General features: G+C 40.0%; 1 protein-coding gene across 5 annotated transcripts; it reads left to right on the top strand.

The window, feature by feature from the left end:
* Positions 1-1,195: 1,195 nt before the first annotated feature.
* LOC118587702 (zinc finger protein 345-like) lies at positions 1,196-26,715 on the top strand. 5 transcript variants are annotated; one of them, XM_036193705.1, is made up of 6 exons: positions 1,196-1,513; positions 18,632-18,814; positions 20,404-20,492; positions 21,305-21,431; positions 23,557-23,639; positions 24,063-26,715. In XM_036193705.1, the coding sequence occupies exons 2-6, from the start codon at positions 18,790-18,792 to the stop codon at positions 25,893-25,895; spliced, it is 2,157 nt and encodes a 718-aa protein (XP_036049598.1). In that variant the 5' UTR covers positions 1,196-1,513; positions 18,632-18,789; the 3' UTR covers positions 25,896-26,715. The 5 variants fall into 5 exon arrangements, with proteins under 5 accessions (XP_036049598.1, XP_036049600.1, XP_036049603.1 ...); XM_036193707.1 differs by lacking the exons at positions 20,404-20,492; positions 21,305-21,431; XM_036193706.1 differs by lacking the exons at positions 1,196-1,513; positions 18,632-18,814 and having other exon boundaries at positions 20,453-20,494.

Raw genomic sequence — 26,715 nt, 5'->3', positions numbered from 1 at the left:
ACACTGAGAGAGGATTTCTTAAGTAGAAGTAAAAGAGTAAGTTATCAGAAAGCATGTGTTTCCTTATTATTTACCCCTCAGATAGAAAAAGTCTAGCCCTCAGATATATAAGAAGTTTTCCTAAGCCCTTGCTGCATACGTGGATTTTCTTGCATTACACTGGTGGTAGCTAGGGCTGCCCCCTCTCCTCCCAAGTTACCAATACTGCACCAATATTTTGTTGTTGAATATTATTATTAAGACATTTTCTACTCATTTTACATGCCAGCCACAGATCTCCCCTCCTTCTTCTGCCCACCCCCCAGCCTTTCCCCCCACCCCACCTCCCATTCCCATCTCTTTGCCTTGGTATCCCATGGGGAGTCACACTCAGTTGAGGCAGGTTCAAGCCCCTCCCCCCTGCACCAAGGCTGTGCAAGGTGTCCCACCATAGGCACTGGGCTCCAAAAAGCCCGCTCATGCACCAGGAACAGATCCTGATCTCCCTGCCCGGGGCACCCCCCCCCCCCCCCAAACAGTTCAAGCTAAACTACTGTTTTGTGTATCCAGACACACCAATATTAAACTTATCAAAGAATCCAGTTGTCAGAAAAAGACTTCTTCACTGGGCTTTATATAACAAATGGAGCCCACTCAAGAGCAGCCCTCACATACTTAGGAGAGGCAGGTACTATCATAAGGCTCTTGGCCCAGTGCACTTGGAGCAGATTCCTCAGGAGTGCTCCCCGCTCCTTTAAATTAGCTTTTCTTTTCTTTTCGACCAGGCTGGACTCAACTCGAGAGCTGGAGTTAAAGGTGTGGGGCTCTACGCCCCCCTTTCTTTCAGTTATTATTATTTTGTATGATGTGTGTGAGCGTGTGGGTGCACGTGTGAGGGGCAGAGGACTGCTTGCGGGCGTCGGTTCTCCAGGGGTGGAACTCGGGTCGCTGGAGACACAAGCACCTGAATACTTACGTGGGTGCACTGGGACCCGGACTCGAACCGGTAGGAAGAGCAAGGGCGTGTGACATGCGCTCTGACAGGCCTGTCGCCTAACAAGGCTCTGCGGTCACGTCAGCCCAGACTCTAAGGACTCTTCATGGACTTGGGGCAAGAAACTCATTTCCCTGCCCGAAGGGGCGTAACTGAAGCACCGGAAGCCGGAGGAGATTGGAGCGGAAAGCGGAAGTGACCTTAGCCGCCCTTCGCGGTCTCTTCGCCCGTCAACCTGGGTGAGACGCGGGGAAGCCAAGAAACGAATTTCTTCCCCTGAAAGTCTTTCAAACCGCTTGAGTAGGAGCCGGAAGCCGCCCTGCAGCCCCAAGGCGGAAGCGGAAGCGCTGTTGGCGTTGCCTTCCGTCTCTTCCGGCGGGGGTTCGTAGATTTGCTCGGCAGCGGCGGCGCCGGTGGGCGGCCTGGGGGAGGCGGGCTTGGTCCTCGGCCTTGCGGACCGCGGGCGCCCGCCAGGATCTCCGCTGCGCGCTTAGTTCTGCGTCTGGCGTCCTCAGGAGCTGGCGGATCCGGCACGTTCAGGTGAGTGCGAGCTGAAAGCCATGGAGAGAGGTTGCCACCCTGTATTTACAGACAGATGCATCGTCAGAAACACGGCGTCCTCTTCGTCCTTTACTTGTTTCCAAAACTCAGTAACATTTGGGTAGGAAAGCTGCTTTCTTAGTTGTCAGTGTGCACGCCAACGCGTATGTACTGAATGAAAACCAGGATCCAGTCATTCTGTCCATCTGAACGTCTTAGGTCCTGCCCACAGGGGTTCAGAACAGGGCCCGCAGGATGAAACGGGGGAGGCTATTAAAGTATTGGGATTGGTTTTTTTTTTTTTGTTGTTGTTGCAAAAAATAGTGTTTGGGTGAGGTGTGTTGATGCCAACAACCAAACAAAAAACCCAAAAAACAAAAAAACAAACAAACTCTCACCTCAAAGATAATAAGAGTTTATTCTGAACCAAATAATGACCATGACCCAAGAACATTTGTTGCCCCAAGTAATGTGTTCCAGTGTGGAAGTGGTTACATGATTTCTTTTTCTTTATTTTTCTGCCAGCCAGGCTACACAGCGAGAGTGACACTGTGTAGTCCTGGCTGGCCTGGAACTCCCAAAGTAGACCAGAATGGCCTGGAACAGAATTTGGCCTGGCTCTGTCTTCGGAGTGGTAGAATTAAAGGCATAGGTGACAACACCTGGCAATGTGAACGTTTTATAATTCTAGACCAAAAGTCATATATCAAGGCAATTTCAAAACCTTGGTGGAAACACCAGGTAAAGCTGGGTTATAGCCAGGCCATAACAGGTTGCTACCCATTGGGCTGGTGGAGGCTAGTGTCCTGCTAAGAACACAGAACAAAGTTTTTACCTGACAGTTGAAAGGATGTTAGGTCAGATACAGAGGTGGGCATTAGATGGTTATTAAACCATATTAGTCTGGAAGACTAAACATAATCCCAGATAACTTTTTGCTATGGATATGCAACAACCATTAAGTTCTAATTAGCCTTATAGAATCGTTAATGTAAGTATGGCTTTTTTTTTTTTTTAAACTCCAATTTTCAGTTGTTTCAAAGGAAATAGTTTGACAGTTGCAGGCTTGGTAATTGAGTTCAAGTGTCTGGTAATGCATCATGAAATAAGAAAATTAGGGACTGGGCAGATGGCTCAAGGGTTAAGAGCCTTTGCTGCTCTTTCAGAGGACTCAGGTTCTATTCCTAGTAACCATATGGTAGCTCACAGTCATCAATAACTCCGGTCCTAGGTGATCTAATCTCCTCTTCTGACCTCTTTGAGCATTGGATACACATGTGGTACACAGACATACATGCAGCCAAAACACACATAAAACACATAAATCTAAAAAATAAAGATATTAAAATGTTATTAACATATGGCCTTTGTGGAAAAACGTTCTCCACATGTTCAAAAATATGCTTTTGGTTGTTCTTGGTGCTAATACCTCATCAAAGGTGGTTTTTCTCCCCCAAGATATATTATTTATGTTTTTGTCTGTGTGCTTGAATGTGCAAGTGTGTGTGGGTACCCGAAGAGGCCAGAAGAGGGACCCCAGAGGAGGGAGCTAGAGTTACGGATGGCTCCTTTGAAAGAACCATCTGTAGCTCCCTTTGAGGGTTTATAGCATTGAAAGTGATTATGTCTTTAAGTTTCTTGGTGCTTAGAGCAATGGTTATAGTTATTCTGTTGTATTGTTTTGAAACTGTCACTCATTCTTCAGAAAGTTATGTATTGTGATAACTATGTTTATTTATTTTGTAGTACAAGGGATTGAATTCTTAGCCTTGCACATATGAGGCAATTCCTGTACCACTGATGTACATCCCTAGCCTCTTCTTGACCCATTTAAATGTTTTGTTCATTTCCTAGATACATGAATAGTTGGTATGGCAAAGCAGCAAAATTCAGCTTATAGTTGTTCTTAGGGAGCTTGTAACAATTGGAGAAGCTTAATATTAACCAAGGAAATAAATATGTAACTGAAAATTGATGAGGACTCAAAGTAAGGGGCAATATTTTTCCTGTCTTTGTCAAGTGAAGAAAAGAATGATAGTTTAATCCAAAATACTAGATGTCAGCGTTAGTCATGATGAGAGGGAAGGAAGTAGGCGACAGTGACCTCCTCCTTCCTCCCAAAATACTGGTAGGTATTGGGGCTATCTTTTTCAGAGTGTCGCCTGAGTCTCCTTGGAGAAAACTGGTATTTTTATGTCAGGATTGACATAGGCAATATGTAAATAAAAGGAAGGAGACCAATCTCAACAGAAGCACACTGCCCTTTGCTGCGGAAGTGGAGACTCAGGGCCAAGACATGCCTGCAGACTTTCTTTTTATTTTATTATTTTATTTTATTTTTTAACATGTGTTGACCTTGTCAGGTTTCTCTTGGCTCCTGACTGCAGATGTTCTCATCACTGTTGGCTTCCTTTTATGGCAGGTTTTCTCATCAGTATGTAGAGTCCAGTTTCTCAAGTCCTCTGAGGCCCTTTCTTTTAGGTCATTAGCTCTCCAGTGCAATGTTATGCTTGTGTTCCTGAAGAAGGTGGGTCTCATTGAGCTCTTGCTTGCATCAGTAGTGCTTGAAGACAGCTCTATTAGGTAGCCTAGAAAACATGTATTATTTCCCTTTGGAGATGGAAGCAGTCTCCAGGTGAGAGGCTATTGAAATAGGCACAGAACATGTTGGAACACTACAAAATTGATTAGAGCCCAGTAATTGAGTTTTGTGCATGGTGACAGATATGGATCTATTTGCAATCTTCTACATGTTGACCTCTAGTTAAGCCAGCACCATTTGTTGAATATACTTTCTTTTTTCCATTATACAGTTTTGGCTTCTTTGTCAAAACTCAGGTGTTCATAGGTGTGTGGATTAATGTTAGAGTCTTCAATTTGATTCTGTTGGTTCACATGTTAGTTTTTATGCCAGTACCAAGCTGTTTTTATTACTCTAGCGCTATAGTAGAGCTTGAGGTCAGGGATCATGATGCCTCCAGAGGTTGCTTTATTAAACAGGATTCTATTAGCTATCCTGGATTTTTTGTTTTTCCATATGAAGTTGAGTATTGTTCTTTCCAAATCTGTGAAGAATTGTGTTGGGATTTTGATGGGGATTGAATTGAAGTTGTAGATTGCTTTTGGTAAGACTGCCATTTTTACTATGTTAATCCTACTTAACCATAAGCATGGGAGATCTTTCCATTTTCTGATATCTTCTTCGATTTCTTTCTTCAAAGATTTAAAGTTCTTGTCATACAGGTCTTTCACTTGCTTAGCTAGAGTTTCCTCACGGTATTTCATATTATTTGTGGCTATTGTAAAGGGTGATGTTTCTCTTTATCACTTGTATATAGGAGGGCTACTGATTTTTGTTTGAGTTAATTTTATATACTGCCACATTACTGAAGGAGTTTATCAGCTGTAGGAGTTCCCTGGTAGAATTTTTGGGGTCACTTATGTATAGTATCATATCATCTGCAAATAGTAAAAGTTTGACTTCTTCCTTTCCAGTTTGTATCCCCTTGATTTTGTTTTGTTCTCTTACTGCTCTAGCTAGAACTTCAAGTACTATTTTCAATAAATATGGGGACAGTGGACAGCTTTGTCTTTTTCCTGATTTTAGTGGAGTCACTTTGAGTTTCTCTCCATTTAGTTTGATGTTGGCTGTCAGCTTGCTGTAAATTGCCTTTATTATGTTTAGGTATTTTCCTTATATTCCTGATCTCTCTAGAATCTTTATTATGAAGGGGTGTTGGATTTTGTCTAAGGCCTTTTCAGCATCTAATGAGATGATCATATGGTTTTTTTCTTTCAGTTTGTTTATATGGTTTATTACATCGACAGATTTTTATATGTTGAACCATCCTTGCATCCCTGGGATGATGCCTACTTGGTCATGTTAGATAATTTTTTTGATGAGTTCTTGGATTTGGTTTGCCAATATTTTATTGAGTATTTTTGCATCAATGTTCACGAGGGTAATTGGTTTGTAATTCTCTTTCTTTGTTGCATCTTCATGTGCTTTGGGTTTCAGGGTAACTGTAGCATCATAAAAAGAATTTGGTAATGTTCCTTCTGTTTCTATTGTGTGGAACAATTTGAAGAGTATCGGTGCTAGCTCCTCTTTGAAAATCTGGTAGAATTCTGTGTGGAAACTGTCTCTTGTGCTTTTATTTGTTGGGAGGCTTTTAATGGCTGTTTCTATTTCCTTAGGGGTTATTGGTCTATTTAAATAGTTTATCTGGCCATGATTTAACTTTGATATGTTGTACCTATCCAGAAAATTGTCCATTTCTTTCAGATTTTCCAATTTTGTGGAGTACAGGTTTTTGAAGTATGACCTGATGTTCTTTGAATTTTCTTATTGTCTGTTGTTATGTCTCCCTTTTCATATCTGATTTTGTTAATTTGGATGCTCTCTCTCTACCTTTTGGTAATTTGGGTAAGGGCTTGTTTAGTTGATTTTTTTCAAAGCATCAACTCTTTGTTTCATTGATTCTTTGTATTTTTCTCTTTGTTTCTATTTTATTGATTTCAGCCCTCAATTTGATTATTTCCTGGCTTCTGTTCCTCCTGGGTGAGTTTGCTTCTTTTTGATCTAGAGCTTTCAGGTGTGTTGTTAAGTCATTAGTGTGAGTGCTATGAATTTTCCTCTTAGTACTGCTTTCATAGTATTTCCTAAGTTTGGGTATGTTGTACACTCATTTTCATTGAATTCTTTAATTTCTTCCTTGACCTACTGGTGATTCAGTTAGGTGTTATTCAGTTTTCATGAGATTGTAGGCTTTCTATAATTTTTGTTGTTGTTGAAATCTAACTTTAAGCTATCGTGGTCTGATAAAATACAGGAGATTGTTACAATTTTTTTTGTATCTGTTGAGATTTGCTTTGTGACTGAGCAAGTGGTCAATTTTAGAGAAGGTTCCAGGGGGTACTGAGAAGAAGGTATATTCTTTTGTGTTAGGGTAGAATATGCTGTAGATATCTACTAAGTCCATTTGAGTTAATGTCAGTTAGTTCCCTTATTTTTCTGTTAAGTTTCTGTCTGGCAGACCTATCCATTGGTGAGAGTTGGGTGTTAAAGTCTCCCACTACTATTGTAAGGGTTTGATGTGTGATTTAAGCTTTAGTAATGTTTCTTTTACAAATGTGGGTGCCCTTGTATTTGGAGCATAAATGTTCAGAATTGAGACTTCATCTTGGTGGATTTTCCTTGTGATAAATATGTAATGTTCTTCCTGATCTCTTTCGATCATCTTGCTTTCATTTGATTGGAAAGTCTTTTTCTAGCTTTTACTCTGAGGTAGTGTCTGTCTTTGAAGTTGAGATGTGTTTCTTATATGCAGCAGAAGAATGGATCCTGTTTTCTTATCCATTCTGTTAGTCTGTGTCTTTTTATAGGTGAGTTGAGACCATTGATATTGATGGATATTAATGACCAATGATTGTTAATTTCTGTTATTTTTTGGTGGTAGTGTTGTGTTTCCCTTTTTGGTGTTTGTTGGTGTGGGATATTCTATTTCCTGAGTTTTCATGGGTGTGTCTAATTTCCTTAGATTGGATTTTTCCTTCTAGTGCTTTCTGTAGGGCTAGATTTGTGGATAGGTATTGTTTAAATCTGGTTTTATCATGGAATATTGTGTTTACTATGTGTATTTGATTGAGAGTTTTGCTTGGTATAGTATTCTGGGTTGGCATACATGGTCTCTTAGTATCTGTGTGACGTCTGTCCAGGACCTTCTTGCTTTTAGAGTCTCCATTTCTTCTGATGGGTCTGCCTTGACATGTTACTTGGCCTTTTTCCTTTGCAGGTCTTAGTAGTTTTTCTTAATGTTTAGTAGTTTGGTTATTACATGGTGAGGGGACTGTTTTTTTTTGGATCCAGTCTATTTGGTGTTTTGTAAGATTTTTGTATCTTTATAGGCATTTTCTTCTTTAGGTTGGGAAAGTTTTCTTCTATGATTTTGTTGAATATGTTTTCTGTGCTTTTGAGCTGGTATTCTCCTTCTTCTATCCCTATTATTCTTAGGTTTGGTCTTTTTATGGTGTCCCAAATTTCCTGGATGTTTTTTGTTATGACTTTGTTGGCTTTAGTTCTTTCTTTGACTGATGAATCTATATTGTCTATTGTATCTTTATTGCCAGAGATTCTCTCTTCCATTTCTTGTATTCTGTTGGCTATGTTTGCACCTGTAGTTTCTGTTTGTTTAATCAGATTTTCCCTTTCCCGCATTCCCTCAGTTTGTGTCTTCTTTATTCTATTTCAGTTTTCAAATCTTGAACTGTTTCCTTCACCTGTTTAATTGCTTTTTCATGATTTTCTTGGCTTTCTTTAGGGGATTTATTGATTTCTTCCAATTTTTTGTTTGTTTTTTCCTGGATTTCTTTTAGGAAGTTTTTCATTTCCCCTTTAAAGGCCTCTTTCATCTTCTTAAAATCATTTTTAAGGTTGATTTCTTCTGCATTGGGATGTTCAGGCCTTACTGATGTAGAACCACTAGGTTCTGATGGAGCCATATTGGTCTTTATGCTGTTGACTGTATTTTTGCACTGGTGTCCTATCAACTCTTCCTCCACTGGGTGCAAGCGGTGTCTTTGTCTGAGGGAACTTCTCTTGGTTCAGTCATTACTCTTGGTCCAGTGGTAGCTCTTGGTCTAATTGGGGCTCTTGGTCCAGTCAGTGCTGATGGACTCTGTGTCTCAGGGAGCAGCACTTAGTCCAGTCAGCACTGGCTGACTCTTGACTCAGGGAGCAGCTGCAGTCTTGGAAGGTGGGTGAGTTTGGGAGGGGTGGGGCTTGAGGGTTACAGGGTCTGGTGGGGGATGGTGGTAGTCTGACTTGTCTGCAGGTGACCCGCCTGCTGGCCTGAAACTGGGACTCTAATGGGTGGTGGTTTTGAGTCCAGGGTTGAGCTCCTGGACCCAAAACCTAGAGGCTGTGGTGTTTGGCTGTGAGAACTATAGTGATATTTTATTTGTATTGAAATGTGATTTTATTTGTATGTTAATAAAGTTGCCTTGGGGTCAGAGCAAGCCAGAGCAGAAGCTGGGTTGTGGTGGTGGACGCCTTTAATCCCAGCACTTGGGAGGCAGAGCTAGGTAGATCTCTGTGTGTTCAAGGATACAGCCAGCATGGCAGACATACACCTTTAAGACCTGGAGGTCTGTACAGACAGGCAGTGACGAGGAGGTCATGTGGCTGGGTTTACAACCAATGAGAAAACAGAACAGAAAGTCTATAAAAAAGACAGGACACACAGAAGTAGCTCTCTGGCGGAGAGTAAAGACAGCAGAAGCAGTGAAGGGTAAGGCTCTCAGCTTTTCCTCTGACCTCTTGGTTTTTAGCTCTGCAACTGGCTCTGTGTTTCTTATTTAACAAGATGGTTACATCTACATTTGGCGCCCAACGTGGGGCAAGAATTCATTAAAAAAACCTCTTGGCTTGGTAGTGGGTCCGGCTTCCCACCTGGGCGGGTCTGGCTCCCTAGTTTGGGCCAAGCTTGGGCCAAGCTCGGGCCTAAATCGGGCCTAGCTCAGTTTAGGACTCAGGCCCAACCTACTTAGCTACAAGCAGTTACTGCTGCACCTGGAGTTACTTGCTTAAAAAGCTGGTGCTACAAACAACTCAGGCCTGCAGGAGCTACCGCTAATTGCAGTAGCTACACGCAACTGCAGATAGGCTGCTTTTGGCTGAAACACCAGCGCATGTGGTCGGTCGGAGCTTAAGGAAGCCAGAGCCCAGGCTCGACTCCGCTCAAGCGGGAACATTGAAGTGGTTGGATTCAAGCTTTTAGCTAGAATGTGGATACGCTTTCTTGCTTTCGCTCGCTCTCTCTCTCTCTCTCTCTCTCTCTTTCTCTGGATTCCTACCTAGGACGCTAGGTAGCTGTTTGGAAATTCCCTCAGATTTCTACTGTTCTACGCAAAATTGGTAAGTCAATTATATCAGATATTTTAAAGGAAACTATTTAAAAGATATTTTTTTTCCCACATTTAAAAAAATGGGTTTTATGTGTACATTGGAAGAAAATTGGGCTTTGTTTGGAATTTTAGGCAGTCTGACAATGGAACAACTATATGAGAAGATTAATGTTGATCAAATTATGTATATTATTATTCTTCTTATCCTTATTTTACTATTTAGAAAGATAGTCAATTTAAGTGCCAGGATAAAAATTTTAGAAAAACTTGTTAAACCTGTTAAAATGAATTATAGAGAAATTCAGATTCAGACAGAAGAAATTAACAGTGAAGTTGTTTCAGGACTGGATTATAAGGTTACAGAAAGAAAGCCTATTTTCACACAATCATCCTTAATTTATCCGGTAACCATACAACAGCAACCTGGTCAAGTGAATACACAAAATATTTGGACTCCAGTTGAAATGTTAGACTTACGAATGTTTATGGAAGCAATAATATCTTATAGCATGCATTCCCCATATGTAAAGCAAATGTTAAATTCCTAAAAACATAGCAAAATTGCTAAAAACATAGCAAAACAATGTAGGGATAAAGGTATACAAGTCTTCCAGGATCAGCTTGTTGGAGAAGGCCAATATGCTGCAGTACAAACACAATGTTTATATGATATTCAAACTCTAATTCTATGTCGAATGGCAGCCTTGAATGCATGGGACAGAGTTGAGGAACCAGGAAAGAAAACTGAGTCATTTACAAAGGTTATACAGGGCCTAAAAGAATCTTTCACAGATTTCTTACAAAGATTGACTTCAGCAGTAAAGAGAATGGTCCCAAATTCAGAAGCTAGCCAGATAATAATTGAATCTTTGGCTTTTGAGAATGCAAATGCAGCATGCAAGAGAATAATCACGCCGTTAAAGGCAAGATCTGCACTCTTGGAAGATTGGATTAGAGACAGGTTAATGTTGAGGCTCATGATCATGATAATATGTGGGTAGGAGAAGCAATTTCAAGAGGTTTGAGGAATGTCAGATGTTTTGGATATGGAAAACAAGAACATTTGAAAAGGGACTGTAAACAGGGCACTTCTAGAAACAATGTTTCTTCAAGGAACAATGGCAACAGAATGCCCCTTCCTTCAGGAGTATGTAGAAGGTGTGGTAAGGGAAGACACTGGACCAATGAATGTAGATCAACAAGAGACAGACAAGGTGATACTTGGCCTCAGTCTTCTGGAAACTCCCAGAGGGGCCTCAGGCAGGCCCCTACAGTGAATCCAGTTCAGACCTTTCCTGCAATCGTAGAGGAGACCCCTACTCAGAGCAGTTAAATAACCAAATGCCTATTGGAATAAACCAGGATACTCAGAGTAATGGAACAACTGAGACAGAGAGGACAGAAAATTCAGGAGAAACCATTAAGAAAATTTTTTGGCAAACTTCTATAAATGAACAAAGACCAAAATTAACAATAAAAATAAATGGTGTTTTGTTGTCTGGTCTGGTAGACACAGGTGCTGATGTGACCATAATTGAACCAGAATTTTGGCATCCATCTTGGCCTCTTCAGGAGGTAAATGTTCAACTGTTAGGAACTGGAACATTATCTCAAGTGAAACAGAGTGCAAGATGGCTCGAATGTATAGGCCAGAAGGACAGAGAGGCAGATTAAAACCATATGTGGCTAACTAACATAGCTATGAACCTGTGGGGTTGAGACCTGTTACAACAATGGAATACTCAGATTAATATCCCTCCAACCTCAGAAATAAATCATAAACTAGCACGTTTCTGAGAGAAATATTAGAAGGTATTATTCTAATGAGTGGTCACCAGCCATCCATATTATACAAAAACAGGGCACAAAAACTGATGATCTTCCAAAGACACCAACAGCTCTACCTTTAAAATGGTTAACAGACAAGCCTCTATGGGTTCATCAATGGCCTTTAACAACAGAGAAACTCCAGGCTTTAGAAGAGCTGGTAGAAGAATATTGAATACTCAGCATATTGAAGAATCTACCAGAAGAAATATGGTAAATGGAGAATGGTAACAGACCTTAGAGCAATCATCAAAGTAATTCATCCATTGGGCTCTCTACAATCTGGAATTCCTTTGCCTACTCTGTTACCTAAAGGATGGCCTCTCATAGTTATTGATTTAAAAGATTGTTTCTTTTCAATACCTTTACAAGAAAAAGACAGAGAAAGATTTGCTTTCACAGTGCCTACTTACAATAATTCTCAACTGGTTAAAAGATTTCAGTGGAGAGTCCTCCCACAGGGAATGTTGACTAGTCCAACCCTGTGCCAGTATTTTGTACAACAGCCCTTGGAAGTGATACATAAAAAATTTCCTAAATCTATAATTTATCATTATATGGATGATATTTTAGTAGCTGACTCAAATGCAGATACTTTAGAGAGAATTTTTGAAGAAGTAAAGAAAATATTGTCTTGCTGGGGACAAATTGCTCCTGAATAGATACAAAGAGGAGATTCTATTAATTATTTAGGATATAAAATAGAGCTATAAAAAATTAGACCTCAAAAGGTGCAAATTAGGAGAGATCGACTACAGACTCTTAATGACTTTCAAAGATTATTTGGAGACATTTCTCATCTACATACTATTGTTGGGGTAAAAAATGATGAACTGAATAATTTGTTCAAAGCCTTAGAAGGTGACAAGGACTTAAATAGTCCAAGAGAATTATCACCTGAAGCTGAGAAAGAATTAGCCTTGGTAGAAAAGAAAGTATATGAAGGACACGTGGATCGTATTGATTCAAAGCTGGATTGCATTTTGGTTATTTTACCTTCTAGGCATTCTCCTACAGGAATATTAATGCAGAGAGAAGATATTATATTGGAATGGATATTTTTACCAAATAAACCAAATAAAAAATTAAAAACTTATGTGGAAAAAATCTCTGACTTAATTTTGAAAGGAAAATTGAGACTTTGTCAATTAGCAGGAATAGACCCAGCAGCAATTGTTGTACCTTTAACTAAAGAGGACATTGAAAAATTATGGACAGAAAGTGAACCTTGGCAAAGAGCTTGCAGTAATTTTTTGGGAGAAATTAACAGCAAATATCCTAAAAGCAATAGAATTGATCTTATAAAGAGAGCTGATTGGATCTTGCCTCGAATTGTACGTGAAAAACCCATATCTGGAGTTACCAATAATAAGCTTATGTATTTGAAAACAGCACCAAATAGCCACATGTTGGGCAAAAGATAAGTTGGTGTTCATCCTCTGTCTTAGGGTTTCTCTTGCTGTGATGAAACACTATGATTACCAAAAGCAATTTGGAGAAGAAAGGGCTTATTTCACTTACACTTCTATATCACAGTTTATCATTGAGCTGATGCAGAGGCCATGAAGTTCAGCTTACTGGTTTGCTCTTAATGGCCTACTCAGTTTCTTAAAATACACTAGACTACAAGCCCTGGAATGGCACTACCCACAATAGGCTGGACCTTCTCACATCAGTCACTTAATTAAAAACAAAAAAACCCCACCCTACCTGTGGTAGTTTGAAAGAAAATGTCCCCCAAAGGGATTGGCATTATTAGGGGACGTGGCCTTTTTGGAGTGGATGTGGTCTGGTTAGAGAAAGTGTGTCATGTTGGGGTGGGCTTTGAGGTCTCCTATGCTCAAGCTACGCCCAGTGAGACAGTTCACTTCCTGTTGCCTTTGGATCAAGAGGTAAACTCTCAGCTCCTTCTTCAGCATCATGTCCAACTGCATGCTATAATGTCTTACCATGATGATAATGGACTAAACTTCTGAAACTGTAAGCCACCCAATTAAATGTTTTCCTTTGTTAGAGTTGCTATGATCATGGTATTTCTTCACAGCAGTAGAAATCCTACCTAAGACAGAAGTTGATATCAGGGACTGGGGTATTGTTGTGATAGGCCTGACCATATTTTTGTTTGGAGTAATATGGACTTTGGGAGTTTGGGTTAGGAAAGATGTGGAATGCTTTAAGTGCTCCTTAGTGGGCCATACTAGTGGGAGCCTGGAAGACAATGGGGCTATGTAGCTAGAGTTTTTCTGGTCCTGTCTGGCCCACAGTCAGGTCAAATCTCTCTCACCCATCAGTCCCGCAGCCTCTCAGACCCAACCAAGTAAACATACAGAGACTTATATTGCTTAAAAACTGTATGGCCGCAGCAGGCTTCTTGTTATCTAGTTCTTATTTCTTAAATCAACCCATTTCTATTAGTCTATAAGTTGCCACATGGCTCGTGGCTTACCAGTCCCTTACATCTCACTTATGGTGGCGGCTGGCAGCGTCTCTCTGACTCAGCCTTCCACTTCCCAGAATTCTCCTCTCCCCTTGTCCCACCTATACTTCCTGCCTATTGGTCAATCAGTGTTTTATTTGTTAACCAATCAGAGCAACACATTTAACATACAGAACATCCCACAGCAGTACTAGGAGTTATTTAAACTGTGGGGGCCTGGCTCAAGAGGTTTCAGAGGAGAAGAATATTAATATGTGGCCTAATGATCGTTCTTGTGATATTTTGGTGAAGAATGTGGCTGCCTTTTGCCCTTGTCCAAAAAATTTGCTAGAGGCTAAAGTAAAGAGTTTTGGATTAATTCTGTTGGCAGAAGAAATCTTACAACAGCCTAGTGTCTGTTGTGTGGTTGTTAGTGGTCACTCTTATACAGATTTATAATGAAAGGAACAAGCTGAGCAAAGAAAATTACAAAATGTACAATTTGAGGATAAAAGGAGCACCAGAAAGTGGAATGGAGCTAAGTCCTATAATCAAGAAGATAAACAAATTAAGAAATGGAATAGAGGAAGTGGTGACCTCTGGGTAAGATCCCACCCAGCTAAGTTTCCAATTTGTGTTAAAGGAATTAAAGAAAAGCTTAGGGCTGGGTGTGGTGGTGCACACCTTTAAATCTCAGCACTTGGAAGGCAGAGGCAGGCAGATCTCTGAGTTTGAGGCCAGTGTGGTCTACAGATCCAGTTTCAGGACAGCCAGGCTTAGGCAGTGAAGGTATCTATGAAAACAAAAAGCTAGTGAAGATGTAATTGAACAAGAGGGCCATGTTCCAGCCCCAGCAGGCAGCAGAACCTGGCAACTTCAGCCATGTGGTTCTAGCTTTAGACTCAAGGAGAGATTAAGGAAAGCCACTGAGGCTAGAAATGTGTCAGGTGTGACCCTGAACAGATGCCCAAAGAGGCCATTGCATGAGCTGTGAAGTTGAAGCCTGGGTTGCCTTGGAGACCCCAAGATGTTGGAGATGCCAGAGTTTTGGGATACCTGCCAAGGAAAGCTTCAGACAGGATGTGGAGCCAGCCAAAGAGAGAGAGAAGTAAGCTGCAGTCAGCAAGGCTGGAAGGGAAGAGCCATCTAAGTCCTTTGACATCAGATATAGAGCTGCAGAGTTTTCACTGCTGGGTTTCAGACTTGCTTTGGTCCAGTATTTCTTCACTATGCCCACTTTCCTTCATTTTGGAATTGTAACACTAATCTTAAAAGGTCTTATAGTAAAAAACCCAGAGCCGGATATCAGTGTGAAAGCTGGAAGATACAAGAAACAGAAGAGCCAGCCACTAGATCTTATCTCTACAAAACCCTCAGTCTAAAGAGAGTGAATTCCTGTTTCCTCACACCTTATATGCCTTTCTCTGTCCAGACATCACTTCCTGGAATTAGAAGCATGTGTGCTTCCTAGTACTGGGATTAAAGGTGTGTGTCACCACTGCCTGGCTCTGTTTCCAATGTGGCCTTGAACTCATAGAGATCCAGAGTGATAGGATTAAGGGTATGTGCCACCACTGCCTGACCTCTATGTCTAATCTAGTGGCTGTCTTCTGATCCACATGCAAATTTATTAGGACGTACAATATATCACCACATGTGGCCTTGAACTCATAGAGATCCAGAGTGATAGGATTAAGGGTATGTGCCACCACTGCCTGACCTCTATGTCTAATCTAGTGGCTGTCTTCTGATCCACATGCAAATTTATTAGGACGTACAATATATCACCACATGGAATAGTAATGTATATTCTGTGTCATTATATATTAGAAATATGTAACCTGCTTTTTAAAAAAATTTTATTAAGAAAATTTTTTCATTCATTTTACACACCAAAGATCCCCCTCTTCCCTCTTCCTACCCCCTACCTCCCCTTCTCCCTCCCATAAGAAGGCAAGGCCTCCCATGGGGAGGCGCATCCAGTAGAGGCAAGTCTAAGCCCTAGGTGTCCCATCCTAGGTAGTGGGCTCCAGAAAGCCCACTCATGCACCAGGGATGGATTTTGGTGATCTGCTTTTTGATTGGAATTTTACAGGGAGTTATAGTTAAGAGATTACATGAATTTCAGAAGAGACTTTGAACTTTAGTCTTTTATATAAGTTTGAGACTGTGATGGACTATAGTTTGAAGTTAGACTGAATGCAGTTTTGCATTATGATATGGCTACAAGTCTTTAGGGGCCAGGGAGTAAAATGTGGTGGTTTGAAAGAAAATGGCCCCCAAAGGGAGTGGCATTATTAGGAGGTTTGGCCTTGTTGGAGTAGGTATGGCCTTGTTGGAGGAAGTGTGTGACTGTGGGTATGGGCTTTGAGGTCTCCTCTGTTCAAGCTACACCCAGGGAGACAGTTCACTTCCTGTTGCCTTTGGATCAAGATGTAAACTCTCAGCTTCTTTAGCACCATTTCCAACAGCATGCTGCCATGTCTTGCCATGATGAAACTGTAAGCCACTGAATTGGATGTTTTCATTTATAAGAGTTGCTGTGCTCATGGTGTCTCTTCACAGTAATAGAAACCCTAAGACAAGGCCTGCCTAGAACCCCATCTTATGGAGACTTCTTCATTAAGGTTCCCTCCTTGTCGAGTTGACACAAAACTAGCCAGCATACCCTCTGGGTGGTTTCTGCCCTCTGCTAGGAGCAAAACCATAGAGCTCAAAACATGTATCTCAGTGTTTGTAGATAGGGACTGTGTTTGGCTTTATTAGTTCTTCAGATATAGTCTGATGTTTCTTTTAAATTTTTGTGTATCATGTGTGTCTTCATGGTGGTTTGTTCATGTGAGGGCAGGTCCTGAGAAGAGAGTGTTGGATACTTTGGAACTGGAGTTACAGGTGGTTGTGGTCCTCCTGACATGAGTTCAGGGAACCAAACTTGGGTCTTTTGTAAGAACAGTATATCGGGGTTGGAGAGATGGCTCAGAGGTTAAGAGCACTGGCTGCTCTTCCAGAGGTCCTGAGTTCAATTCCCAGCAATCACATGGTGGCTCACAACCATCTGTAATGAGATCTGGTGCCTTCTTCTGTCTTATGGGATATGTGCAGGCAGAACACTGTATATGTAATAAATAAATAAATCTTTAAAAAAAAAAGAGAACAGTATCTCTTAATGGTTGAACCAGTTTTCCAGCTCTTAAGTGTCTTTTTCCAAGCAATGTATTCATCAGTTTTTATTATTTGTATGATGTGTGTGTGTGTGTGTGTGTGTGTGTGTGTGTGTGTGTGTGATGGTGTAAACATGGAGAGGATGGAGGAAAATTTTGTAGTTGTTTCTCTCCTTCAACCTTCATGTGCATTGTAGGAATCAAGTTCAGATTGCCAGGTTGTGCAGCAAGCATTTTACTCACTGAGCCATCTTGGCAGCTCCCTAGTCAGACTTTTTTTGGTAAGTCTATGCTGAAGTTGGCCATGATGGTGGTAGATGTATATAATTCCAGTACTTGGGAAGTACTGACAGGATGCTTAGGGCTTCAAGGTCAGTCTCAACTGCATATTTAGTATGAAGCCAGCCTGGACTGTAGGAGACATGGTTCAAACTAACAAAACAAACAAACAACCCCATAAGATGTCCTGGTTTTAATCTTTTGCAGCAAAAGTAAGTCAGTTGTTAATTTTTATTGTCTTCTATATTGTAATCCCACTGAGGAGTGCCATTTACCACATCAGAATTTAGGGTCAAAGTGGCTAAAGCTTTAGTTCATCTCTTAAGTAGATGATTGGAACAATTCTGTTTTTTTTTTTTTTTTTCTTTCTGAGTCTTGTTTGTTTTATGACGCATTTATTGATTTAGTATGTGTTACTGGATGGGGGAAGGACTCATGTCCCAGCATGAGTGTGGAGGTAAGAGGACAACTTTCAAGAGTTGATTTTTCTCTGTCTACCATATGGGTCCCAGAGATTGCACTCAGGCTGCCTTGTCTAGCAGTAAGCACTTTTACTTGACCTTACTGGTCCTAAATCTAGATGCTTTTGTTTCTTTTTAATTTGTTTATTTATTTTATGTGTATGAGTGTTTTGCTTGTATATGTGTGTTCCATTTGTGGTGCCTGTGGAGGTCCAAAGAAGCTAACTAGAGTTATGGATGGTTGTGAGCCACTATGTGATTGCTGGGAACTGAACCCAGGTCCTCTGCAAGAGCAACAGCACTGTAATCACTGAACCATCTCCCCAGCCCTCTGAATCTAGGTTTTTGAACATAAATGCAGCTGGAAGTTTTCCTGTGTTCTGCCTGGTCCGCAGCTGCTCAGACCCAAATAAACACAGAGAGGCTTATATTATTTTTAAATTATATGGCCTAATGGTTTACGCTTCTTGCTAACTAGCTCTTACATCTTAAATGAACCCACTTCTATAAATCTATAATTAGCCACATGGCTGTGGCTTACTGGTATTTTACATCTTGCTTTTCCTGGTGGCAACTAGCAGCATCTCCTCAGCTCTCTTTCTCCTTCCTCTCTCTCTAGTTAGAATGCCCCACCTAACCTTATTCTGCCTTACCATTGGCCAAACAGCTTTATTTATCAACCAATTAGAGCAACACATATTCACATCATACAGAATGACAATCTCATCAGTGTTACTAATGATAGGAGCCCTTGAAGTCTTAGGATAGTTAATTTTAAAATTTTAATTTTAATTTTTGTCTATGAATGTCTTTGTGAATGTATTCCATGTATATGAAGGTACCCACAGAGGCAGAAGAGAGTGCCTGCTCACCTGGAGCTGAAGTTATAGATGTTTGTGATCAGCCCAACATGGGTGCTGAAAACTGTACTCAGATCCTTTAGAAGATCAGCAAGTGCTCTTAACTGCTCAGCCATCTCTCCAGCTGATGTGTTACCGTTTTTAGTGGCTTTCACTCATATCACCATCAGAAAGAGAGAGAACTAATTATGATACTTTATTATTGATAGGTAAGATTTGCTGATGATCTGTGTCTTCAAGAATGCAAGTAACGAAGTAGAAAGAGGAAAGATCATCACTGGGCCTCTTATATATGTAAACTGCCTAGACGTGTCCTTCAAATTCTGGAAGAAAGTGTTCCAGTGTATTTCACCATCATCCTTTCAGGATGGAAGCCATCAATTTGTCTCATGGTAAGTCTTGCTCATGCATTGTGTGCTCCTTGTACAGATGGAATAGGTGTTGGTGCTCTGGGCTTGGAATAGTCATTCTGCATCTCAGGGATTCTTCTGTGGTTTGAATATGAAATTAGCCCAATGATTTACAGGCATCCTTGGTTTTCAGCATGTAGTGTTGTTTGGAAAGGTTGTAGAACTTTCAGGAGGTAGAGCGTTACTGGAGGAAGTGGCTCAGTGTTAGATGGGCCTTGAGGTTTTGTAGCCTAGACCTACTTCCTATTCTTTCTCTTTGCTGACTGCTGATGTAGTGTAACCAGCCAGCCTCCCACTCCTGCTGCCATGTGCTCCCCTGTAGAGAGCAGAAGATCACCACTTGTGTGTACATACACTTGTGTGTATAAACTACCTAATCATGTCCTTCAAATTCTGGAAGATAGTGTTCCAGGATATTTCCAGGATTATATCCTCTTGTACTATAAGCCAAAATAAACTCTCTGTTGAGTTGCTTCTTCTTTATTTCTATTTATTTATTTATTTATTTATTTATTTATTTATTCATTTATTCATTCATTCATTCATTCATTCATTCATTCATTTATTTATTGGCTTTATTTCAAGACAGGGTTTCTCTGTAGCTTTGGAGGCTGTCCTGGAACTCGCTTTGTAGACCAGGCTGGCCTCAAGCTCACAGAGATCTACTTGCCTCTGCCTCCCAAGTGCTGGGATTACAGGTGTGTGCCACCACTGCCCGGCTCTTTTTTATTTTTTTAAAAAGATTTATTCATTTTATTTTTTTATGTGATTGCCTCCATGTGTGTCTGTGGACCACATTTATGACATGTGGAGGTCATAAAGAGTATTAGATCTTCTGGAACTGGAGTTATAGATGGTTGTGAATTACTGTGTAGGTGCTAGGAACTGAACATAGGTCCTCCTGTAATAGCAACAAGTACTCTTAATAATTGAGCCATCTCTCCAGTCTCCAAAGTTGTTTCTTGTTGGGTATTTTTTATCATATCAATAAGAAAAATAGCTAATATAGGTGGCTGAAATTGGCAAGAGTTGCTGAAGTTGTCTGTTTTATAAGCCAGCTTGCTGATATGTGTCTTTTGGTTATGGGTGCTACTTGATTTCACTCATGAGTTCCTTTACCATGTGCAGTTAATAGGTCCTGTTTCTAGGGCTTATTGTTCTTTACCTGTAAAAAGGCTGATATACTTGTCCTCATGGGCAGTGTGGCTCACCATTACTTTTTTCTGAGGTTGGCTGTTCTGACACTGTGTGGTAGTTCTGTATGCATGTGAGATGAGAAGCAATAAGATGAGATGAGATGAGTTTTGTGTGTATGTGTGTGAGTGAGTGAGTGAGTGAGTGTGTGTGTGTGTGTGTGAGAGAGAGAGGGAGAGGGAGAGGAGGAGGGAGAGGGAGAGGGAGAGGGAGAGGGAGAGAGAGAGAGAGAGAGAGAGAGAGAGAGAGAGAGAGAGAGATTGAGATATTGATTTCCTCTGTTGGATTATATGGGAATTTTGAATTGGGATAGGATGACATCCATGTTTGTAAATGTGAGAATTATGGATAACTCTGGTTTCTTTTTTCCCCACTAGGTCCATTTTCTAGGGACCCATGCTACTTTTATAATGAAAGGACAGAGATGGACAGGATGGTGTCTGACTGCCTGACAAGTTGTTATCAGGTGTGACTAAAGTGTATCCTGCCATTACACCCATAAGGCTGATACATTTCCATGTAGGCAGACATTTTTCTCCAGAGTTTCTGGAGCGAAATAAAACTGTATTCGAGGACTGAGTGATTAGTTGTATTTCTTCATTACTATATCCTCTGAAACTGTAAGCCAGAATAAATCCTTTCTCCCTGAAGTTGCTTCTTGTCATATATTTTATCATATCAATGAGAAAAGTAGACTTTTATATTAGTTTAGGATTACTGTGAAATCATTCCAGTATTTCAGTAATTTATAATTAATCTTCACCTTCATGACCCTGATCGTGTACATTTCTGATTTATTGTGTTCTGATAGTTGATAAAGGGGATGAATGTTCTCCTTTCTGAAAGACGTTATTCACCTATCACCATTTATCAAGTGTGTACAGTGTGTTTAGCATGTTTAAATAGAAGGAAATAAATGAGAAAGAATATCTGGTCTGGCTGTGGGTGAGATAATGGGATGTTTCAAGAAAGATGTAAGGATGGAGTCTAGGCACTAGATTAGTGGTATATATGTCTTTAATCCCAGCACTGGATAAGTAAAGGTGAGAAAATAGTTTAGGGTCAGCCAACCTGGCCAACCCTGTCTTTAAAAGATGTGAAAGTGAAAATTAATAGTAGTGAGATGGATATTAAAAGTGCCTACATCTATCCACTGAACTCTGGCACAGACTGCTGGAGAACTCCCAGCTCTTTGTAACACTGAGTTTCCATCCTCAATCTCCTGTGACCTTAGATGGAGATGTTAGTTGGCTCAAATCCAAGTGTGTGTGATTGTAGGAGTCAGTGACCTTTGAGGATGTGGCTATAGACTTCACCCAGGAGGAATGGACTTTATTGGACACAAAACAAAGGAACCTTTACAGAGAGGTGATGCTGGAGAACTACCAGAACCTGGCCACATTAGGTGAGGTTCCCCTCATTCCCTGTAGATGCTCACAGAACAAAAATATTTGTATATTTTTCTAATTTTATTTTTTAATTTTATGGTGTGTGTGTGTGTGTGTGTGTGTGTGTGTGTGTGTGTGTGTGTGTGAGAGAGAGAGAGAGTCCACAAGTGGAGTTCAGAGGACAACTTTTGGGAGTCATCTCCTCCTATCACGTGAGTTGTGGAGATGGAACCTAGGTTGTCAGGTTTGGCATCAAGCACCTTTACCTGCTGAGTCATCACGAACCTATGAGTTTTCTGTGTTTTAGGATTGTGATGGCAGCTCTAAGGGCAGAAAATAACAGAGGGCTAGACAATAAAAAAAAAGGCCAGGCATGGTGGCACATGCTTTAATCCTAGTATTAGGGAGGCAGAGGCAAGAGGATCTCTGTATTTGAATTCAGCCTGGTCTACATGGCGAGCTCCAGAACAGCTGGGACTACTCTGCTCTACTGTGTTTTAATGTGGTGCTTTTTAAGACAGTCCTAAAATCACCAGTGTTGCTGTTCTGCTCTACTAAAAGTACATTTTCAGACTACTTTTCACCAACTGAATCAGAAACATTTAGTTTGGTGCCTTGATCATCTCTGTTTTAACAGTTCCTCCATATGATTCTGATGCACTGAAATATTTAATACTAGTGTAATTTTTTTCTTCATAATAACAAAGATCTTGTGGATGTGGTGACACATGCCTTTCATCCTAGCATTCCAGGAAGTAGAGACAGGTATATCTCTGTGAGTTCAAAGCCAGTCTGGGTCTACACACAGTGGAGAAACCTGTCTCAAAAATTTTTTTCTTTCACTTTCTTTTCTATTTGATTAATATTAGTGCTTAAAAATGTTCTGTTTACATTTATTTTTTTGTTTGTCACAGCACACATCTAAAAGTCAGTAGTCAATTTGTGGGAGTTAGTTCTTTTTTTCCACTGTGTCCCAGACAGGTAAATCAGGTGGTCATGCTTAGTGTCATGTTTTCACTTGGTGAGCTGTCTCAGTATTAGTGTTTTGTCTTGTCCTTGTAACCATCACTTTAGGATTTAAGGGAAAGAAAACAGTACCTATTGACTATAAAAGGGGTATTTACTTGTTGGAGTCTTCAGCAGTATTTCATTGCTGTTTCTGAAACTGTAGTTTGTAAGTCATAGAAAGGTATTCCCTTTCTTGCTTGATCTGCTTTCATGAATGCATCATCATGTATAGAATGTCAGCTCATCAAACCTAGCTCAAGCTCTTGTTTGGAGGCAGAAGAGTTTAGAGTAGTTGAGAGAGGAGTTCACCAAGGTAAACGTTTGGGAGTTCAGTCTATTTGGAATATAGTAGGGACACCCCAACCCACCCCAATTCTGTGGATGGCATGGCAAGCTAAGCAAGTGCTCTACCACTAGGGTATATTACCAAGAAGTGAAAACTTGAGTCAGGAGGCTGAGGCCATTGGACTTGAAAGTTTTAGGAGATGTTTCCAAACGCCATTACTTTACTTAGAATTATTTTACTATCTCAATAGTCCAAACCTTTCTTTCCTCCCTTAATAATACTATCTCTGTTTACCAGTGCATTTAACTTTCAGAGTAAATCATTCATTTCTAAATTTTGACTGCCTATTCTCTTTGTAATTATATTTTATGTTTATGTTTTTATCATTATCATCATTATTATTGACTATAGGATCCAGGGCCTCTTTAAATATTGTTTTATGTGATGCATATGGGCCTGTGTGAGTTCATGTGTGCCTTGTGTGTACAGGTGCCTGTGGTGGTCAGAAGTGGGTGTCCGGTCCCCTGGAATGAAGTCAGAAGTAGTTGTGAGGTGTCTGATGTGGGTGCTGGGGACTGAATCTGGGTGTTTTATTTATTTATTTTTAAACAAGAACAGCAAGTGGTCTTAGCCTCTGAGCCATCTCTCTAGCTCTTAGGGCCTCTTTTGTTTTGACACAGACCTATATCCCAGCCTGTAAAATCCTAGACCTAGCCAAGTTGCTAACATAACATAGCTTTGTTTTTAACGTGTTTAATATGAATACAAATTCAAATGAAATGTATAATTATTAATGTTTATTTCTCTGTGGAAGCACTTACATGGTTTTTGTTGTTGTTTAACTTCAGAATGGGCTATGCGACTTAACACCAGAGGGACAATGTTTCAGCAGGATATTTTTCAGTTAAAAATATCAAATGAGATACAACTGGTAAGAGTCACAAGAGATATTTCATATTTTCTTCATTAAAATAGACTAGGTATTTCATGTAAATTTCATTAAAATCCTTCCAAATAAAGAGGTATTAGAGAGAAAAAGCTTACTTCCATAGAGTCTAGAAAGATGTTCTAATTCTAGTTTGAAACTTGAGTTCTCATAAGCTTGTATTCCTACCTATAGTTATAGATATTGGGCTTTTAAAACAATTTCATGAAAACACAGGGAGCCTTTCAGAATGAGAGCAGAAGGCGTAAGATTCTTGTAATAGGATTTTTTCATTCACATTGAATAAAATACATGTAATTAAAATGGGAAAAACTTTCATTCTCATCATGTTCATGACTTTAGATGAGTGAAGTATACTAATAAATTTGAAAAAAGTTTAATATATTATTATTTTCTTTTAATCAACAGTCAAATAGCCACAATGGAAAGGAGCTGTGTGACTTTAAGCCACATGAAGACAACTTCAAAGAACCTTCATGTAGTCTGGCACACAAAGGTATTCAAAACAGAGGAAACATTTATGATTGTGTTCAGTATGGACAAGCCATCCCTAATCGGCATGAGGAAACCTCTTCTGCAGACAAAGGTCCTGAATTAAGCCAGTATGAAAAAGACATCGGTCTGGCTGCAAGTGATGCTTACCAGACAAGATGCGTACAAGTCAAATTCCTCAAATCTAGTGAATTTCAGCAAGCCTTGGATAGTCAGTCATACCTTCAGGCATCTGGGAGAACTCACAGTGAAGACCAACTCTTTAAATGGGTACGGTGTGGTGATGCTTTTAACCCAGCTGTGGGTCAAACATGCACTGGAAAAAAATCCTATGAATGTAATGAATGTGGGAAAAGTTTTAAATATTCTGCCAACCTTAATATTCATATGCGTACCCACACTGGGGAGAAACCTTATCAATGTAAGGAATGTGGGAAAGCTTTTTCTAGGTGTTACCCACTAACTCAGCACTTAAAAACTCACACTGAAGAGAAGCCCTTTGAATGTAAGGTTTGTGGAAAATGCTTTAGAAATTCCTCATGTCTTAATGATCACTTTCGAGTTCACACTGGAATAAAGCCCTATAAATGTAAGGACTGTGGCAAAGCCTTCACAGGGCGCTCTGGCCTTAGTAAACATTTACCAAAACATACTGGAGAGAAGCCTTATATATGTAAGGAATGTGGGAAAGCCTTCACTTCAACCTCAGGCCTTATTAAACATATGAAAAGTCACATGGGGGAGAGACCCTTTGAATGTGATCATTGCGGGAAAGCTTTCGCTTCTTCCTCAACTCTTATTACACATTTGAGAACACACACTGGAGAGAAGCCCTTTGAGTGTAAAGTATGTGGGAAAGCGTTTACATGTTCCTCTTATCTTCGAATTCACATGCGGACTCACACTGGAGAGAAGCCCTATGTATGTAAGGAATGTGGCAGAGCCTTCACTGAGCGTACAAGTCTTACTAAACATTTACGAACACACACTGGAGAAAATCCCTTTGAATGCAATGTTTGTGGAAAAGCATTTGCATGTACTTCCTACCTTCATAATCACATACGGACTCACACTGGAGAGAAACCTTATATATGTAAGGAATGTGGAAAGGCCTTTACTGTTTCTTCACATCTAAGTAAACATGTAAGAATTCACACAGGAGAGAAACCCCATAAGTGTGAGGAATGTGGGAAAGCATTTACTGTGCGTTCTGGTCTCACAAAACATATACGAACTCACACTGGGGAGAAGCCCTATACTTGTAAAGAATGTGGGAAAGCCTTTACTACATCTTCAGGCCTCCTTGAACATATAAGAAGTCACACAGGAGAGAAACCATATGAATGTGACCAATGTGGAAAGGCCTTTGCTTCTTCTTCATATCTTATTGCACATCTGAGAATTCATACTGGAGAGAAGCCCTTTGAGTGTAATGTGTGTGGGAAGGCATTTACATGTTCCTCCTACCTTCATATTCACATGCGAACTCACACTGGAGAGAAGCCCTATGAATGTAAGGAGTGTGGGAAAGCTTTTGCTGTTTACTCACATCTAAGTAAACATGTAAGAATTCACAGTGGGGAGAAAGCCTATAAATGTAAAAGTTATGGAATAGCTTTCAGTAGTTCTCATCTAAAAACCCTTGAGATAAATTCTTTGGTTGGAAGGAATGAAGAGACTGCTTTAGGAAGTTCTGTTGCTTTAAAAGTGCATTCAGATTCACAGTGGCAAGAAAGCTTATCAGTGTAAGGCATTTGTAAAGTGATTATTTATATACTAGTTGGCTTTAAAGTTGTGAAAGAACTCATGTTGCAAAGATGCCTCATGAATTTAAAGAGTATGGGAAGTCATCAGAATGCTCAAAATCAAATTCACATGAGCCCACTTTGAAGCTGCACAATGTCAGAAATTGGAAAGCCTTCACTGTTTCATGGGCTTTTTAGAAGTATGTGAGAGAAACTATTGATACACAATGTGGAAAATTGTATTTCTGCTCAGTGCTTTGTCTTCCTACAGTGGAGGATTTTGTGAAAGTAAGAAATGTTGGAAAGTAATTATTTACATTAGTCATCAGCATTCAATAAACATGAAGTGGTTCACACTTGGGAAAGTGTGTGTATAGAATATGGAGGTTGTTTCTTTGTCTTAACATCTTATATACTAGCAGAAACTTGGCTTCTTGATAGTTTTATAAATTTGTTTTAACCAATTATTTTGCATTTTCAATATATGAGATTTTTTATTATTTGCACTTAATGACTTTCCAGTCTTAAAATCTATTTAAGATGTATAAGATTCTGTAGAGTATATACACCACAAAACAATTATCAGTTCAATTAAAATGTGATACAGTAATTTGGTTTTGGTGTTATGAAGCAATTTTTACTATCTTAGAAAATTCAGGTAAAGTACATTGTTAACTATATTCATCAACTGAACTCTTAAGTTATCTTGTAACTGAAAGTTTATAACCTTTAACAATAACTCATAAACATTAACTCTTAGCTCTTGGTAACCACAATTACATTTTTTTTCTTCTGTTTGACTGTATCATCCTCTTTTGAAGACA

This window comes from Onychomys torridus, chromosome 7 (assembly GCF_903995425.1).
Source record: "Onychomys torridus chromosome 7, mOncTor1.1, whole genome shotgun sequence".
NCBI classification, from domain to species: Eukaryota; Metazoa; Chordata; class Mammalia; order Rodentia; family Cricetidae; genus Onychomys; species Onychomys torridus.
This window is presented reverse-complemented; position numbering and strand designations above follow the sequence as displayed.